The sequence below is a fragment of the Pristis pectinata genome, chromosome 18 (assembly GCF_009764475.1).
Source record: "Pristis pectinata isolate sPriPec2 chromosome 18, sPriPec2.1.pri, whole genome shotgun sequence".
NCBI lineage: Eukaryota > Metazoa > Chordata > Chondrichthyes > Rhinopristiformes > Pristidae > Pristis > Pristis pectinata.
The window spans coordinates 38,298,511-38,317,464 of NC_067422.1; the positions used below are offsets into that span (position 1 = coordinate 38,298,511).

The 18,954-nt window shown below is 48.7% G+C and overlaps 1 protein-coding gene across 4 annotated transcripts in view; it reads left to right on the forward strand.

Moving 5' to 3' along the window:
• The window catches only part of itgb4 (integrin, beta 4), a 110,842-nt gene that overhangs the window by 17,016 nt on the left and 74,872 nt on the right, over positions 1–18,954 (forward strand). For all 4 annotated transcript variants that reach the window (XM_052032778.1, XM_052032781.1, XM_052032779.1 and 1 more), the window contains exons 3-8: positions 16–98; positions 1,348–1,440; positions 2,033–2,237; positions 3,724–3,820; positions 11,238–11,409; positions 16,716–16,979. In XM_052032778.1, coding sequence (XP_051888738.1) covers positions 16–98; positions 1,348–1,440; positions 2,033–2,237; positions 3,724–3,820; positions 11,238–11,409; positions 16,716–16,979 — 914 coding nt within the window. The remainder of the gene's footprint in view (positions 1–15; positions 99–1,347; positions 1,441–2,032; positions 2,238–3,723; positions 3,821–11,237; positions 11,410–16,715; positions 16,980–18,954) is intronic.

Consider the following 18,954-nt stretch of genomic DNA (forward strand, 5'->3'; position numbering starts at 1 on the left):
TTCTTTTATCTTCAGGCAATCGCTGCACCGCCAGTCGAGCAAAGACCTGCACCGAGTGTATCAGAGTGGCTGAGGACTGTTCATACTGTGCTGACAAGGTACATTCCCCAGACCCCAGACCCATCTCCAGGTCACGGTAGACACCTCGCTCTGTTCACGAGTGCCGTGTCAGTGATTTGCAGCACCAAATGAACTACAGCACATTGATCTCCAATAGTTCGTTTGATTAGATGTCGCCACACCAGCTACAAACCAGGTTGTCAGGTCAGGAAGTTTGAAAGAACATGTGACACCTTGTTGTCCTCAGCAGTACAAGGTGTGGAGGACAACATGCTGTGTCATTGAATCAAGAACAAAGTCACTGTGTGATGAGCCAGAATAATCTGCTGTGTTAGAGGATTGAGAGCACGGTGCCAGAACCTTTCAGCTTGGAGGGTTTTAGCAGAATCTGTGAGACAAAGTTGCTGCCAGACCTTTGTACAGTAACACACTCACTCACTGAGGCAGCTGGACGTGTGTAGTGATGTCAGATATCATACCACACTTGTTTGATGTCATGAAATTAAAGAATGCTGCCAGTACTCCGCAGGTCAGGCAGCCTGTGTGGAGACAGGAGCAGGGAGGTCAAAGACCCTTCCTCCTAACTGGAGAAATGGGAAAACAAGGGTGTTTTAAATTGCAGAGGAAGAGTAGAGAGAACAGAGGAAATGCCTGTGATAGGGTAGAGAGCAGGGTTTTCCAGGCGACACAATGCTGTCTATAGATGAACAAGAGCACTTGGAGAGAGGGGAGAAAAGACAAAACAGTATGCAGGACCTGCGAGATGCAGAGCACAGCAGTTGCTGGAAATACCCAACAGATCAGGCAGCATCTGTGACAGAGAAACACTGAGTTACTGTTCCAGGCTGATCACCTTTCACTGGAACTGGACAGTTCTGACACAAACAGGACTGGCTGGTTATCTTAAATAGATAAGTCTTCTATCAGATTGACCTGAAACATCAGCCCTGTGCTTCTCTCTCCACAGATGCTGCCCGATCTGCTGAGTGTTTCCAGCATTTTCTGTTTTATTTCACATTTTCAGCATCTGTGTTATCGAGGTCGACGTGATACTGATCATTAGTTCCCAATTCTTTACATGGTTAAAGTGTGTGGAGCAGGGTTGGGGAGGAGTTGTTGGTGAGGTGGGCCGGTGAGACAGCTCACGTAACCAAGGAGAGGGGCAGAGGGAGGTGGAGGGGAGTTGACGGAAGAGATGGACAAGGAGTCACTGGAGGTATGAGGGGCAGTGATGTGTTTCACTCAGTGATCTGAAGCCTGCACTAACTGGTGTTTCTTGTTTTGAAGGGCTTCACATTCCCAAGGTGTGATCTACTGAGTAACCTGAATCCCACCTGTACAAACATTATCACCATGAATTCCAAGATGGAGATACATCGGGTATGTTTTCCACAAAGCATAACTTGCAGTCCCTCAGCAAAGAAAGTAAACTGAAGCTCTTTCTGTATATCTCTCTCTGATTCTCACTCTGTTTCTCTCTCTCCCCCCATTTTGCTCCCCCTCTCTCTCCCCCTCTCTCTCCCCCTTTCTCTCCTCCCCACCTCTCTCGCTCTCTCTCTCGCTCTCTCTCTCGCTCTCTCTCTCGCTCTCTCTCTCTCTCTCTCTCTTTCCATACCTCTCCCTCTTCTCTGCCTCCCCCTTCACCTTTGGGATGTGAGAGAACGCATGGTAGTGTACGCACTCACAAAGAGAACATGCAGATTCCACATAGAAGCACTGGAGGTCGGAGTCAATCGGGGTCACTGGGACTGTTGCCCTGCCAGGTGTGTGTGACACTGTTTCACAGAAAGGCATGGCCTGAGCTGCCAGCAATGTGGAAAGCTGATCATTATCACTGTTCTTTGCCTGTGAATTGGCCATAATGATTCTCATAACAGTGAGTATGTCCCAATGTGTGTCATTCCCTGAAACATTTTGGGATGTCCCAAGACCTTGGAAGGCAAGGTGAAAATGTAAGTCTTTTCTTCCACAGGCTGTTAAGATTGATACCAGCAGCAAACGCACCCAAATCTCACCTCAGCACGTGTCCATGTCCCTGAGGGCAGGAGAGGAAAGGACCTTGGACTTCGAGGTGTTTCAACCACAGGAAGCTCCAGTTGACCTATATTTCCTCATGGACTTTTCCAACTCAATGGAGGATGATCTGGATAATTTGAAGAAACTGGGTCTCCAGCTGGGTGAGTGTCAGATGTTCAGTCATAGAGTCATACAGCACAGAAACAGGCCCCTCGGCCCAACCGCTCCATGCTGACCAAGATTCCCATCAAAGCGAGTCCCACTTGCCCGCATTTGGCCCATATCCCTCTGAACCTTTCCAATCCATGTACCTGTCCAAGTACCTTTTAAGTGTTGTTAATGTACTCGTCTCAACCACTTCCTCTGGCAGCTCATTCCATATACCACAAGACTATAAGATATGGGAGCAGAATTAGGCCATTCGGCCCATCGAGCCTGCTCCACCATTCAATCATGGCTGATTTTTTTTTCAACCCCATTCACCTGCCTTCTCCCCATAACCCTTAACCCCCTTACCGATCAAGAACCTATCAATCTCTGCCTTAAATACACCCAGTGACTTGGCTTCCACAGCCGTCTGTGGCAACAAATTCCACAGATCCACCACCCTCTGGCTGAAGAAATTCCTCCTCATCTCGGTTTTAAAGGGACGTCCCTTTATTCTGAGGCTGTGCCTCGGATCGTAGATTCTCCTACTAATGGAAACATCCTCTCCACGTCCACTCTATCCGGGCCTTTCAGTACCTGGTAGGTTTCAATGAGATCCCCCTCTCATCCTTCTGAACATCGAGTACAGGTCCAGAGACATCAAATGCTCCTCAAATATTAAGTTTTTCATTCCTGAGATCATACGGACCACCTCTGGGTGAAAAAGTTTGCTCTTCAGGTTCCTACTAAATCTCTCCCCTCTCATGTTAAACCTATGCCCACTAGTTCTTCATTCCCCAATGCTGTGGAAAAGGCTGTGCGCATTCACCCTATCTATGCCCCTGGTGATTTTACACACCTCTATACGAGCCCTGTATTTGCTTTCACACCCAACCCACTGGTTTACACTGAAGGTGTCAGGTCTTGTGCTGTTGGGGTCAGTCACGTTAGTTTTTTGTTGGGCCGTGATTGTTTCCTGAAGAACAAACTATCGTAACCAGAGGGGCCTCCGCACATGAGTCAGTGCCTTCACACACCCCCATGTGTGGACTGAGGCTTTGTGGCTTTGTTGTCCCTTGGGCCAGAAGGTTGTCAATCAAGTGCTCTTCCAGAAATGTAACCTGTCCAAGACTCCAGCACAGCCCTGAGGGGGAGCTAACCCACTGGGGGTATTTTATCGTTTGGATGAATCATTAGATCAAGACCTTGTCTCTTCTCTCCGGTGAACACCACAAATTGAATGACGTGATTTTCCCCTGTGTGGTGGACATGGTTTATTCCCCCACCAACATCACTGTGATCTCATATTGCTCTTTGAGGGATCACGCTGTTGGCAAAGAGGCTGCAATGATTGATGTTTTTCAACAGGGAATACACCTTGAAGTGTGTCATTAGTTGTAAAGAATTTTGGGACTCCCGGGGTAATGGAAGACACAGGTCTCTCTTTGCTTTGATATTAGTGTGAGTGTTCACTGGGCTCATTCTGTTCATACCTGGCAGCTAACGTGGTGAAGAACATGTCAAGTGACTACACCATTGGCTTTGGGAAGTTTGTTGACAAAGTGACTGTTCCACAGACAGACATGAGGCCATTAAGGTAAGGCTGGGGTTTCAGTTACTGAGAGTGGTGTGTAGATTGTGACTGTGTGTATTTCGCATGTGCACTAACGGAGAGCTATTCTTGTGCTTTATTCAACAAAAAACAAATGCCTGTGATTTACAGAGACCATTCTGTGGAACTTAATGCGTCACAGTCAGGGATCACCATCCAATTACCTTCCTTTGACATGAGCAGAGTCAGCACCACAGTCCACTCACGTGGGGAAGGGTGGGGCTGTGGCACCGACTCACAACTACCACGCTCGGCCTTCTCTGTGCTGTACGATTCCGCGGTTATGGAATGGTCGGCTCTGAGGAGATATCTGAAGGAGGGAAGTTGGAATAGAGAATTCCAGAGTTTGGGATAAGATATGCAGGGGCCTTTGTGCTGGTTGTAGATTGGAAGTGGGAAGTATTGGGAAGGACGAGTGTGGTCGGGCTTTGGGAAAGGGAGGAGAGCGCGAGAGAAAGGAAGGGAGGTGCTGGTAAGGAGAAGAGGTAGTCGTGGAGAATGAATCTACGGGAGATCCTTGCAGGGGAGACAGGGATTGTGATGAGGGAAATGGCTGGGAAAGGGAACGGAATATCGGGAGAGGGATACCAGGGGCGAGGAATGGGATGGGGGCAATGGAGGGAGGGGGGCAAAGGGGGAAATAGATGTAAGAGTGACAAGTGTGTGGGTAGTGGGAAGGAAGAGGTTACCATTGGTTGAGGGGTACAGTAGTGGGGGTGATGATTGGGTGACGGTGGGTGAGGTGGAGAGGGGAGAGGGGCCATGGTGGAGGAAGGAGGATAAGGGAAGGCGGGGGGGTTGGGGGGGGGGGAGGGTGAATGCTGAAAATTGGATGCATTGGAGCACAAGATAAGATTTCTTTATTAGTCACATGTACATCGAAACACACAGTGAAATGCGTCTTTGCGTAGAGTGTTCTGGGGGCAGCCCGCAAGTGTCGCCACGCTTCCGGCGCCAACATGGCATGCCCACAACTTCCTAACCCGTACGTCTTTGGAATGTGGGAGGAAACCGAAGCACCCGGAGGAAACCCACGCAGACACGGGGAGAACGTACAGACTCCTTACAGACGGCGGCCGGAATTGAACCCGGGTTGCTGTCGCTGTAATAGCGTTACGCTAACCGCTACACTACCTTTCCTGCCCTTTTAATGCACAAATGATGCTGGGGGCACTGTTTGGCAGAGGGTGGAGCCAGCCGGTGGGTTGACTAGTGACCACCAGGAGGTTGTCCCGGGATGTAGTCCCCTCTGCACTACCAATGTCTGGCTGGGCTCACTCCACAGAGAGTGACACCACAGGTCACACGGTCAATGCCTCCGGCACCAGCAGAACTTGGAGCTCCGAGGAGGACTGGGCCAGGTCCTCGTGTGGAGGGGGCTCCAGATACCAGAGCGTGTGGCGTCCCTCTGCCTCACATCTCCCCACCCCTTCACACGAGCTTGTTCTGCCATGGAGATGGTTCTTCAAGCACCAACTCACAGCCGGTGGTCAGTGTGGAGCCGGTGTGTTGCAGCCGCCGTGACCTTTGCACGGCCGTCCCAGGAGTGAATGGAGCCAGAAGGAAGGAAGAGGGTGGGTACGGATGAGGGGAACGGTAGGAGGGTGGAGAGGGGCAGGTAGATGAGAAGTGGGTAAATAAGGAGGTGAGATTTTCTGCTGGGATGTGACAGTAACACATGAGATCAGCTGGGAGTGACAGCTTCACAGCTCAGAGTAACGCAGACACTGAGAAATGTTGGTACGGCTCTGGAGCAGTTACTGCTTTCTGCACTCTCTGGTTTATGTGATAATCAAAGACAAACTAAGTTAATAAACATTGACAGGGTGCGGCACAAAAACTTTATCGCTCCGTCAGAATGTTCCTGCTCAGTCTGAGCCAAGAGCAGGTTTATTATCGGCCCTCAAGTACAATGGGGAGGCAGATTGGGTAACCTTGGATCAATGGCAGCTTTGTTCCACTCACAGGCAGCAGAGGTAGTGAGTCACAGACACAGCGGGTACACACACAATCAAACCACTGACCAGCAGTTCCAAGTCACCCTGCACACTTGCAGCAGCTAGAATAAATCTATCTGGATGTTGGTCACAGAATGGCCTGTTCTCAGGACCTCCCCTGTCCCTCTCTCTCTCTGCCCCTCTCCCTCTTTCTCCCCCCCCTCTCCTCCTCTCTCTGGCCCCCTCTCTCTCCTCACTTTCTCCCTCTCTGTCTCTCCCTCTCTGCTTCTCTCCCTCTCTCTCTCTGTCCCTCTCCCTCCTTCCCCCCCCCCAACTTCTCTCTCTGGCCCCCTCTCTCTCTTGCTCACTTTCTCCCTCTCTCTTTCTGCTTCCCTTTCCTCTCTCTCTGCCCTTTCCTCTCTCTCTGCACCTCTCCTCTCACTCCCTCCCTCTCTGTGTGTGTCTCTCTCTCCTCTCCCTCTCCATCCTCTCTCTCTGTCTCTCTCTCTCCCTCTGCACCCCCTCCCATGCCCTCTCTGCTTCTCTCTGTGTTTACCTCCCACACCTTACACAAGAGTGCCCCATCTGTATCCCACACTCTTTGGTTGCCTCGCCCTCCCTTTACCTGCCTCCCTCTGTCACTTCATTCTCTACCTCTCCCTCCGATCACTCCACACGGTCCCTCAGTCTCTCTCACTCTTTGTATCTCCCTCTACATGAGCATACTTTATTGAAGCTCGGTGTGAAGAAAGGTGAGGTGGCTACAATACAGCGTGATCCCCTCCTGCCTAAGAAAGTTTCTCATTTCTGATTGGGCTGTAAATCAGCCTTCCAAACTTTGAAAAGTGGAAGGTGCCAGGAGTGCTCATTCACTGTCGGCCATGACAAAACATTACAACCACAGCTCCTTATTCAAGGGTCCAGAGTGCAGGAAATCCATTTCACAACTCCCAACTGCATTTCAACCAGTTGACACAATGCCCAGCGCAAACCTCAGTGGATGAGGACCCGACACTCACAGAAACAAAGCAGCGATGCCTGGGGTGGGATTGTTCCTGGGGAAGAAGGGAAAGTGAAGGGCTGGTTTAATAAATACCCAGCACGGACACAGCCCAGCACGTGACAGAAACCAGCCTCCCCTCCATGGACTCTGTCTTTACCTCTCGTTGTCTTGGTGAAGCAGCCGGCATAATCAAAGACCCCACCCACCCGGGTCATTCTCTCTTCTCCCCCTCCCATCAGGAAGAAGATACAGGAGCCTGAGGGCACGTACCACCAGGCTCAAGGACAGCTTCTACTCCACTGTGATAAGACTATTGAATGGTTCCCTTATACGATAAGATGGACTCGGACCTCACGATCTACCTTGTTGTGACCTTGCACCTTATTGCACTGCACTTTCGCTGTAGCTGTGACACTTTACTCTGTACTGTTATTGTTTTTACCTGTACTACCTCAATGCACTCTGTACTAACTCAATGTAACTGCACTGTGTAATGAATTGACCTGTACGATCGATATGCAAGACAAGTTTTTCACTGTACCTCGGTACAAGTAACAATAATAAACCAATACCAATACCCTGTTCAGAATTATGAGGGGCTTTGTTGGAGTAGATTGGGGACAGTGGGAGCAAAGATTTCCACCAGAGGACACTGATTTACAACCACGGTCAGAATAGGCAGCGGGGAGATGCAAAGCAATAGTTTGACCTAGTAGGATGAGGAATGAAGTGCACCACCTAAAAGGCAATTCAGAGAGATTTGGATGAGGATTGGAAGTAGAAATGTTTGCAGGAGTGCAAGGGAACAGTAGGAGAGCAAGGCTCGTTGGAAAGTATTCTGAAAGCACCTGCCCTATCTGATCCGGCCTGTGAAACAAGAGCAGGAATAACACCTCCAACCTACTGCACCATTCAGTAAAGTCACGGGTGAGCCAGGCTTGGCCTTAACACCACTGTCCTGCTCTCTCCCCATAACCCTTGACCCCCTTGTGTAAATGCCTTTAATCTCCACCTTGAATATATTCAACAACTCCACAGGTCGGTAGGGTAGAGAATTCCACAGAGTTACCACCCCCTGAGAGAAGACATTGCTCCTCATCCCCACCTGAGTCGGGCCTGTTCCCTACTAAATGCAGCACACGATAAAACACACCAGACAATGACTTTGCCTGACAGCTATATTAATCATGATTGATTCAAACAACTCAAAGGTTCACTACATTGTTTCAAACAGAACTCATTAACTCCCTAGTTACACAACTCTAGTTTACTTTCACAACTTCTGGAAGCGACTACCTGTATTCAGATACGACCCACCCATCAACCCGGCTGGGGTTCGATCGTGGAGAGTTCTTATCCGAGACCCCGTCTCAGGGTCTTGTCCAGTGGTTGGTCTCTGGACTCACTGCTGCTGGTCATCTTGGAAGGCAGCTCTTTAGACATTTCTTGGCATACCTTCCGAACGTTGCTTGGTTCGTTATTGCCATTTGCACAGCTGTAAGTAGTGTAGTGTAGGGCAGGCCTGGTAGTGTAGCGGTTAGCGTAACGCTATTACAGCACCAGTGACCCAGGTTCAATTCCAGCCGCTGTCTGTAAGGAGTTTGTACATTCTCCCCGTGTCTGTGTGGGTTTCCTCCACGTGCTCCGGTTTCCTCCCGCATTTCAAAATACGTACGGGTTAGGAAGTTGTGGGCATGCTGTGTTGGCGCTGGAAGCGTGGTGACACTTGTGGGCTGCCCCCAGAACACTACGCAAAAGATGCATTTCATTGTGTGTTTCGATGTACATGTGACTAATAAAGAAATCTTATCTTAATTCCAGTCCTCATCCATATAAAATATTTTTCTTTAACTTCATCAAATTCCTTCAATCATTTGGTTCCTTAATTATCAGAGTATTGGTTTGTATTTTTTTGTAATTTATCAAATTGTCCTTTCCACAAGATGTCATTTCCCAAAATGTCCACATTTTCTTGTTCTGTCCTCTGGAACAATGGGATGGTTTACAATGGGACAGTCCACAGAGCTGTAAGCCTGTCCCAGTTACGTTCTCCATTGATGCTGACCAGGTGTCAATTACCTGACCTTCCTTCACTGTGTTTCTTGGCTCTGTGGCTCCCAACATCTTCCTCGTCAGCAGAGTATCCTCCCAGAGCCTGATGGGATGCCTGATGTCTCTGTGGCTGCTACAGGTGCCCCCTTGGTTCTGAAGCTATGCCCACTGTTCTGGGTAAAACCTCCTTGGCATCCATCCTGTCAATCCCTGTTAGAATCTTATTGAGATCACCTCTCATTCTTCCAAACTCCATGAGTGTGTGCCTAACCTGCTCAACCTTTCTTCACACGCCAATCCCTGGTGAATTAAACCTGGTGAATCTTCTCTGCACTGTATATCCTGCAAGTACGTCCTTCCTTAAGTAGGCAGTCCAAAACTGTGCGCAGTACTCCTGGTGTGGTCTCACTAGTGCCCTGTGGAGTTGCTTCAAAACATCCCTACTACTATATGCCATGTCCCTTGTAATAAACATTCCAACCACATTCCTAATTACTTGTGGTACCTGCATATTAGCTTTATGTTTCATGTATTAGAGTCCCCAGATCCTTTTGTTCCACAACGTTAGGTAGCCTCACTTTATTTAAATAATTTTCTTCTTCCAAACATCACATTTTCCCACATTATGCTCCATTTATCAACTTCTTGCTGGCTTATTTAGCCCATCTCTATCCCTATCCTCACACAAATAGCTAACCAACATCATCACCAAATTTGCCTTCTGCAGTCTTGGTTATTCCCATGGAGTGAGAGGGGTTGAAACCAGCACTGATCCCTGAGGCACCCCAGTCGTTACTGACTGCCAGTCTGAAAATGGCCCATTTTTCCCACCTATCTGTTGGTTAGTCCCTCCCCTACCCATGTCAATATATCACCCCGACCACACAGACTCGTATCCTGTGCAGTAACCTTTTCTGTGGCTCCTTAACAAATGCCGGCTGGAAACCCAAACACACTGCCACCATGGGAGACCCTTTGTCCACCCTGTTTGTTACATCCTCAATGTACTCTAGAAAATTTGTCAACACCATTTCCCCTTCATAAGATCACATTTACTCTGCCTGATTGCCTTATGATTTTTAAATATCTTGCTCTTAGCTCCTTAATAATGGATCCCAGAGTTTCCCCAGTGCCAGATGTTGGGCTCACTGGTCCATAGTTTCCTACGTTCTGTCTTCTCTTTTCTTGGATATGTTTGTGGTTTTCCAATTCTCTGGAACCTCTCCAGAATTGGGAGAACTTTGGGAGATCTCAACCAAGATATCCGCTCCTTCTGCAGCCACTTCCTTTTAAGACCCCAGGATTCCAACCACCATTTCCAAGGAATGTAGCAGCCTTTAGCCTCACTAGCTGGCTGGGTGCTTTTGTTCTCTAGTGATAGAGATTGTCTGAAGTTCCTCCCTCTGTGTAGCCCCTTGATTATCCATTGTGATCGGGATGTTCTTGGTGTTATCTATCATTCAAATAATTATTTAGAATCTCTGCCATTTCTCTATTTCCCATTATTAATTCCCCAGACTCACCTCCAAGGAACCAATGTTTACTTTAGCTACTCTCTTCCCGTAGAAGATCTTACCACATTATGTTACCTGCTAGATTATCCTCCTCCTCTTTATATTTTTTTATGCTATCCTTTGCTGGTTTCTAGAAAGTAAGATAAGATTTCTTTATTAGTCACATGTACATCGAAACACACAGTGAAATGCATCTTTTGCGCAGAGTGTTCTGGGGGCAGCCCGCAAGTGTTGCCACACTTCCAGCACCAACATAGCATGTCCACAACTTCCTAACCTGTACCTCTTTGAAATGTGGGAAGAAACCAGAGCACCCGGAGGAAACCCACGTGGACATGGGGAAAATGTACAAATTCCTTACAGACAGCGACCGGAATTGAACCTGGGTCACTGGCACTGTAATAGTGTTACACTAACCGCTACACTACCAGGCCTGCCCTTGAAAGTTTTCCAATCATTAAGGCTACCAATAATCTATGCCTATTCTTTCATTTTGACCATCCTTGACCACCTCAATTAGCCACCGTTAACCTTCTCGTAGAACCTCTCCAGGATATATCTTTGACGAGGTTCATGAAATATCTCCTTAAACGTCTACCAACGCTGATCTATCTGTTTACCTTTAATCTATTTTCCTTGTCTACTTCAGCTAATTCTACCTTCATACCATTATAACTGCCTTTATATAAGTTTAGGATGCTGATTTGAGACACAAGTTTCTCTCCCTCAAGCTGAATGTGAGAGTCCACCAGGCTGTGTACACATTCTCCCAGGGCATCCTTTAGAACATAGAACAGTACAGCACAGGAACAGGTCCTTCGGCCCACGATGTCTGTGCTGAACATGATGCCAAATTAAACTAAAGTTCTTTACTCTTGGTTTTTCTCCTATTCTAGGCTTAAGCAGCCTTGGCCCAACAGTGATGCTCCATTCTCCTTCAAGAATGTCATTCGCCTTACAAACAATGCCAACTATTTCACCCAGGAGCTGGAGAAGGAGAGAATCTCGGGCAATGTAGATGCTCCAGAAGGCGGATTTGACGCAATTCTGCAGGTTGCAGTCTGTCAGGTGAGTCAGCTCCTGGGATCTCGATCCTTTCTCTGCTTTGCCCAGATCTCTGTGGACAGAGATAGAGTAAAAAAAAGAAACATATTGGGTGTAATATGCTGTGAAATATTTTCAGCATCTCCACTCCAGGAGTGCAGGGTTCACTGGGCTGGATGTTTGCAGATTGTTCCCGTGGACTGAGTTGGCCGATCCCAGCCCACTGAGCAGTGAGTGGGAATTTGCAGCACAGATCACACCCACCTTCTCCCAGTCACCAACGCACTGTTACACCAAGTAACTTGAATGGATAATGAGGCATTGACATTCATCTTGAGAGAGCTGGAGCACAAAAGGCATGGATTTATATTCTAGTGGACAGAGCTCTGATTTAACCTGCGCAGGGGTACCTCATTCTGTTCTGTGCATGGTGTTTCGGGAAGATTAACACAGATCCACCAGGGTAAAACTGGGCTGGGAAACCTTACATTAATGAAGAATTGTTTCCAAAGGCCAGACTGCAAGTTTAAAAGATTAAGGGGCAAACTAAGTAAGATGTTTCAGCTAATTGAAGATATTGCTGCATAGAGAGAAATTATATCACCAGTGGAGGAGCTGAGGCTGATGGGAAATGTAGTGGAGATCTGTTAAAGGAGAGAGTCATCCAAATATTGTAATATACTGGGTTCATGTACTGTGGAGTATTCTCTATCTCACTCAGACAAGGACCCCCAAGAACTCTGTCAGTTTACAGTGGCAGCCAACACTTGACTGTATCTGAAGCATGGTATACACAATATTTCAGTGGATTAGCACGAGACATGGTACCTGTGACTACAACAAGCTTAAAGCAATAGTTGCACGTGCAGCTAATATAATTGGGTCATGCATCAACATTCATACGTCACAAGATTGGTGATTATTTTGTTAGGGGCAGCATGAGGGTGGGGAACAAGAGCAGGTTGGGTGAGTTTAAGACCCAGAGCAGCCATGACCAAACTGACAGCCAGGACAGGCTCAAGGGAATGAGTGACCTCCTCCTCTTCACCAAATGGAACCATTTACATTTGTGCAGGAAGTAATGCCGTTGAGGTCAGGCTGGGTACATGGAGCTTTGTCTGACTCGGAACACTGCCGTACCTTCCACTGGAGCACTTGAGATGATTCAGCACCAGAATTTGGCCATCCCGGGCAGATTTAAAAAGGTGTAGACTAGAGTTTACAGGGTATCTTTTGGACAGATTTATCACCTGCTAGATTATCCTCCCATTGTTACACTGTGACAAACCTGTGTTCACCAATACTCTGCAGTGTTATACCCCTCCCAGCAGTACTGTACACAAGTGGTATACAGCGACAGACCCGTCCCCACCAGTAATGTACCCCAGCGTTATACAGTGACAGACCCGTCCCCACTGCTACTGTACCCCAGTGTTATACAGTGACAGACCTGTCCCCACCGGTACTGTACCCTGGTGTTATACAGTGACAGACCTGTCCCTACCGGTACTGTACCCCAGTGTTATACAGTGACAGTCCCATCCCCACCAGTACTGTACCCCAGTGTTATACAGTGACAGACATGTCCCCACCAGTACTGTACCCCAGTGTTATACAGTGACAGACCCATCCCCACCAGTACTATACCCTGGTGTTATACAGCGACAGACCCGTCCCCACCAGTACTCTACCCCAGTGTTATACAGTGACAGACCCGTCCCCACCGGTACTGTACCCCAGTGTTATACAGTGACAGACATATCCTCACCAGTACTGTACCCCTGTGTTATACAGCAACATATTCATCCCAGCAGTACTGTACCCCAGTGTTATACAGATATTATCCTTCCCAGCAGTACTGTACACAAGTGTTATACAGCGGCAGACCTGTCCCCACCAGTAATGTACCCCAGCGTTATACAGTGACAGACCTGTCCCCACCGGTACTGTACCCCGGTGTAATACAGTGACAGGCCTATAACAACAGTACTTCACCACAGCAGAGTTGAGCTGTTGACTTGTACGAGCCTGTATGCATTCCAATGTTATACGGCGACGTGTCTGTATCAGAGTTCAATAACATCATGGCATAATTCAGTTTCAGACCTGTTACTTCATGACTGAACTTATCCAGCAGGCTGTATATAGGCACCATACTGATATTTTCCAGTACCCACCAATTCTGTACGCATGTCACACTGTGCTGGGGCTCAGGTGTATCCATGGTGACGTAGTGAGATACAGCGTGGCCCAGCATCGTTTACACTAATCCTACATCAATCCCATTTTTGTTCTCCCCACATTTTCATCAGCTTCCCACTAATTCTACCACTCACCGACACACTCGGGGCAACGTAGAGCAGCCAAATAACCTGCCAACGTCTCTGGAATGTGGAAGGAAACCGGATCACCTGTGGGAAACCCAGGCAGTCACAGGGAGACCAGGAAAACTCCACATAGACAGCACTGGAGGTCGGGATTGAAGCTGGTGAGACAGCAGCACTATTGGCTGCACCACTGTGTCACCCAGCTCGTGATAGACCTGTACCTGTCAGTACTGTGTCCAGGTGACAGAACTTCTCCTGGAATATGCAGCTGAAATTTGTTTCCAGATCCATTGTATCTGGAGTGTTTAAGCAATGAAACTGTCTCTGTTGTCTTCTGATAGTCTCCTTAATGTGAATATTTACTTTCCATGGGGGGTTGGGGGGAGCTGATTGCCTGTTCCCATTCTAACACCTCCAGGAGCTGTTAACTTTTGTCCGTAGACACCACAGTTAATGAGTGCCCTCATATCTGAAAGCTTCATCTTTCTGAGTCAGTGGCTCTGAGGAACAACAAGTTGGAGCAAACCTGCAAACGGCTTTATAAAACTGTGCTGTCGTTGGAATGCTGGAAGCATGAGATCTGTCCTCCTGTAGGGGAGCTCAGGGTGCTGAGGGGGCAGCTGCCTCTTGAGATGTATCATTGTGTCAGTACATTATGGAAGGAACTTGGTAGATTAGTTTTCTCACAGAGCACCTTCTAAAGTTCTGAGAGCAGGTTGTTGCAATATACTTCACAGAATGGAACAGCATGGACTGAGGCCATTCTGCCCTCAAGGCCATGCTGACTCTACTCAACAGCAAATAAACCAGTCCCATTCCCTCACACTTTCCCAAAGCTCCTGCAGATTCTTTTCTTCAGATACCCGTCAGCGCCCTTTTGAACTCTGTAATTGAACCTGCTTCCACTAGTCTCCCAGACAGCGTATTTCAAAGTCTAACCACTCACTGCACGAAACAAGCTTCTCCTGGAGCAAAAAACAGACAGATGGAGGAACCCAGCGGGTCAGGCAGCATCTGTGAAGGGACATGGACAATCGACAGTTCAGGTTGAGACCCTTCATCTAGACTGGTGACACGTCTGTCACCATATACCAGGGGTACAGTACTGGTGGGGACGGGTCTGTCACCGTATACCAGGGGTACGGTACCGGTGGGGACGGGTCTGTCACCATATACCAGGGGTACAGTACCAGTGGGGACGGGTCTGTCACTGTATAACACTGGGGTACAGTACCGGTGGGGACGGGTCTGTCACTGTATAACACTGGGGTACAGTACCGGTGGGGACGGGTCTGTCACTGTATAACACTGGGGTACAGTACTAGTGGGGACGGGTCTGTCACTGTATTACACTGGGGTACAGCACCGGTGGGGACGGGTCTGTCACTGTATAACACTGGGGTACAGTACTGGTGGGGCTGGGTCTGTCGCTGTATAACACTGGGGTACAGTACCGGTGGGGCTGGGTCTGTCACTGTATAACACCAGCGTACAGTACCGGTGGGGCTGGGTCTGTCGCTGTATAACACCGGGGTACAGTACCGGTGGGGCTGGGTCTGTCGCTGTATAACACCGGGGTACAGTACCGGTGGGGCTGGGTCTGTCGCTGTATAACACTGGGGTACAGTACTGGTGGGGCTGGGTCTGTCACTGTATAACACCAGCATACAGTACCGGTGGGGCTGGGTCTGTCGCTGTATAACACTGGGGTACAGTACTGGTGGGGCTGGGTCTGTCGCTGTATAACACCGGGGTACAGTACCGGTGGGGCTGGGTCTGTCGCTGTATAACACCGGGGTACAGTACCGGTGGGGCTGGGTCTGTCACTGTATAACACTGGGGTACAGTACTGGTGGGGCTGGGTCTGTCGCTGTATAACACTGGGGTACAGTACCAGTGGGGCTGGGTCTGTCGCTGTATAACACTGGGGTACAGTACCTGTGGGGACGGGTCTGTCACTGTATAACACAGGGGTTTAGTACCGGTGGGGATGGGTCTGTTGCTGTATAACACCAGCATACAGTACCAGTGGGGACGGGTCTGTCACTGTATAACACTGGGGTACAGTACCTGTGGGGACGGGTCTGTCACTGTATAACACAGGGGTTTAGTACCAGTGGGGACAGGTCTGTCGCGGTCTAACACTGAGGTACGGTACCGGTGGGGACGGGTCTGTCGCTATATAACACTGGGGTACGGTACCAGTGGGGATGGGTCTGTCGCTGTATAACACTGGGGTACAGTACCAGTGGGGACGGGTCTGTCGCTATATAACACTGAGGTACAGTACCAGTGGGGATGGGTCTGTCACTGTATAACACTGGGGTACAGTACTGGTGGGGACAGGTCTGTCACTGTATAACACAGGTGTTTAGTACCGGTGGGGACGGGTCTGTCACTGTATAACACTGGGGTACAGTACCGGTGGGGACAGGTCTGTCGCTATATAACACTGAGGTACAGTACCGGTGGGGATGGGTCTGTCACTGTATAACACGGGGTTAGTACCGGTGGGGACGGGTCTGTCACTGTATAACACAGGGGGTTAGTACCGGTGGGGACGGGTCTGTCACTGTATAACACCAGCGTACAGTACCAGTGGGGCTGGGTCTGTCGCTGTATAACACTGGGGTACAGTACCGGTGGGGCTGGGTCTGTCACTGTATAACACCGGGGTACAGTACCGGTGGGGACGGGTCCATTTCTCTCCACACATTCTACCTCACCCGTTGAGTTCCTCCAGCAGCTTGTTGTTTGCTCCAGACTCCAGCATCCGCTGCCTCTCCTGTCTCCATTCTCCTGCTCTAGTGCTGCCACAATGTATCGTGGGGTTCCCAAACACGTGAGTGGGGTTTTCCCTTTGGACCATAGTTAGAAGTTTTACTCCCACTGCTGTTGCCTTGAAAGCCCATATTGAGATCCTGCATTGTCCTTCCTTTCTGTAACAACTCCTGTGTCTGGATGACTTGGCTCCTGTCCTGAGCAGAGCTTTCTTGTTTACAGAATGACATCGGATGGAGGGGAGAGAGTACTCACCTGCTGGTCTTCTCCACTGAATCCGCCTTTCATTACGAAGCTGACGGCTCCAATGTGCTCTCGGGGATCTTAAAAAGGAATGACGAGCAATGCCATTTAGACAGTTCCGGCACTTATACCCAGGATACCGAGCAAGATTACCCCTCTATTCCAACTCTGATACGCCTCCTTGGGAAGCAAAGCATCATTCCTATCTTTGCCGTTACTAACTATTCATATTCTTACTATGAGGTAAGAGATTTATCATGAAAGAACAGGAAGCGTACTCCCCGGGTCTTGTGTATATCGCAGAGAATGTCATGTCTCACAGGTTGTATTCAATACTGCAGGGCTAGTTGCAAGAATTAACCAGTTTCCAGTTTCGTCCTCAGCTGGTGATGTGCTGCAGTTAGCATCACTTCGGAATTCCAGCCATTGAAATGAGTGAAGCAAACTTAGAACATAGAAGAACAATTACAGCACAATTCAGGCCCTTCGGCCCACAAAGCTGTGCCGAACATGTCCCTACCCTAGAAATTACTAGGCTTACCCATAGCCCTCTATTTTACTCAGCTCCATATACCGATCTAACAGTCTCTTAAGAGACCCTATCATATCAGCCTCCACCACCATTGCCGGCAGCCCATTCCACACACTCACAACTCTCTGAGTGAAAAACTTACCCCTGACATCTCCTCTATATCTGCTCCCCAGCACCTTAAACCTATGGCCTCTTGTGGCCACCAATTCAGCCCTGGGGAAAAGCCTCTGACTACCTACCCAATCAATACCTCTCATCATCTTATACACCTCTATCAGGTCTCCCCTCATCCTCCGGCGCTCCAAGGAGAAAAGGCTGAGTTCCCTCAACCTGCTTTCATAAGGCATGCTCCGCATCCCAGGCAGCATCCTTGTAAATCTCCTCTGCACCGTCTCTATGGCTTCCACATCTTTCCTGTAGTGAGGTGACCAGAACTGAGCACAATACTCCAAGTGGGGTCTGACCAGGGTCCTATATAGCTGCAACAATACCTCACGGTTCCTAAATTCAATTCCCCGATTGATGAAGGACAATACACCATATGCCTTCTTAACCACAGAGTCAACCTGTGCAGCTGCTTTGAGCGTCCTATGGACTCGGACCCCAAGATCCCTCTGATCCTCCACACTGCCAAGAGTCCTACCATTAAGACTATATTCCGCCAACATATTTGACCTACCAAAATGAACCGCTTCACACTTATCTGGGTTGAACTGCATCTGCCACTTCTCAGCCCAACTCTGCATCCTATCTATATCCCTCTGTCACCTCTGACAGCCCTCCAAACTATCCACAACACCCCCAACCTTTGTGTCATCCGCAAACTTACTAACCCACCCCTCCACTTCCTCATCCAGGTCGTTTATAAAAATCACAAAGAGTAAGGGTCTCAGTACAAATCCCTGAGGTACACCATTGGTCACTGACCTCCACTCAGAATATGACCCCTCAACAACCACTCTTTGCCTTCTGTGGGCCAGCCAGTTCTGGATCCACACTGCAATGTCCCCTTGGATCCCATGTCTCCTCACCTTCTCCATAAGCCTCACATGGGGTACCTTATCAAACGCCTTGCTGAAATCCATATACACTACATCTACTGCTCTCCCTTCATCGATATGCTTAGTCACATCCTCAAAAAATTCAATCAGGCTCGTAAGGCAGGACCTGCCCTTAACAAAGCCATGCTGACTATTCCTAATCATACTATACCTCTCCAAATGTTCATAAATCCTGCCTTTTCAGGATCTTCTCCATCAGCTTACCAACCACTGAGGTAAGACTCACAGGTCTATAATTTCCTGGGCTATCCCTACTCCCCTTCTTGAGTAAGGGAACAACATCCACAACCCTCCAATCTTCCGGAACCTCTCCCATCTCCATGGACGATGCAATGATCATCGTCAGAGGTTCCGCAATCTCCTCCCTCGCCTCCCACAGCAACCTGGGGTACATCTCATCCGGTCCCGGCGACTTATCTAACTTGATGCTTTCCAAAAGTTCTAGCACCTCCTCTTTCCTAATATCCACATACTCAAGCTTTTCAGCCTGCTGCAAGTCCTTACTACAATCCCCCAGATCTTTTCCCGTGGTGAATACTAACGTAAAGTATTCATTAAGTACCTCTGCTATTTCTTCCGGATCCATACACACTTTCCCACTGCTGCACTTGATAGGCCCTATCCT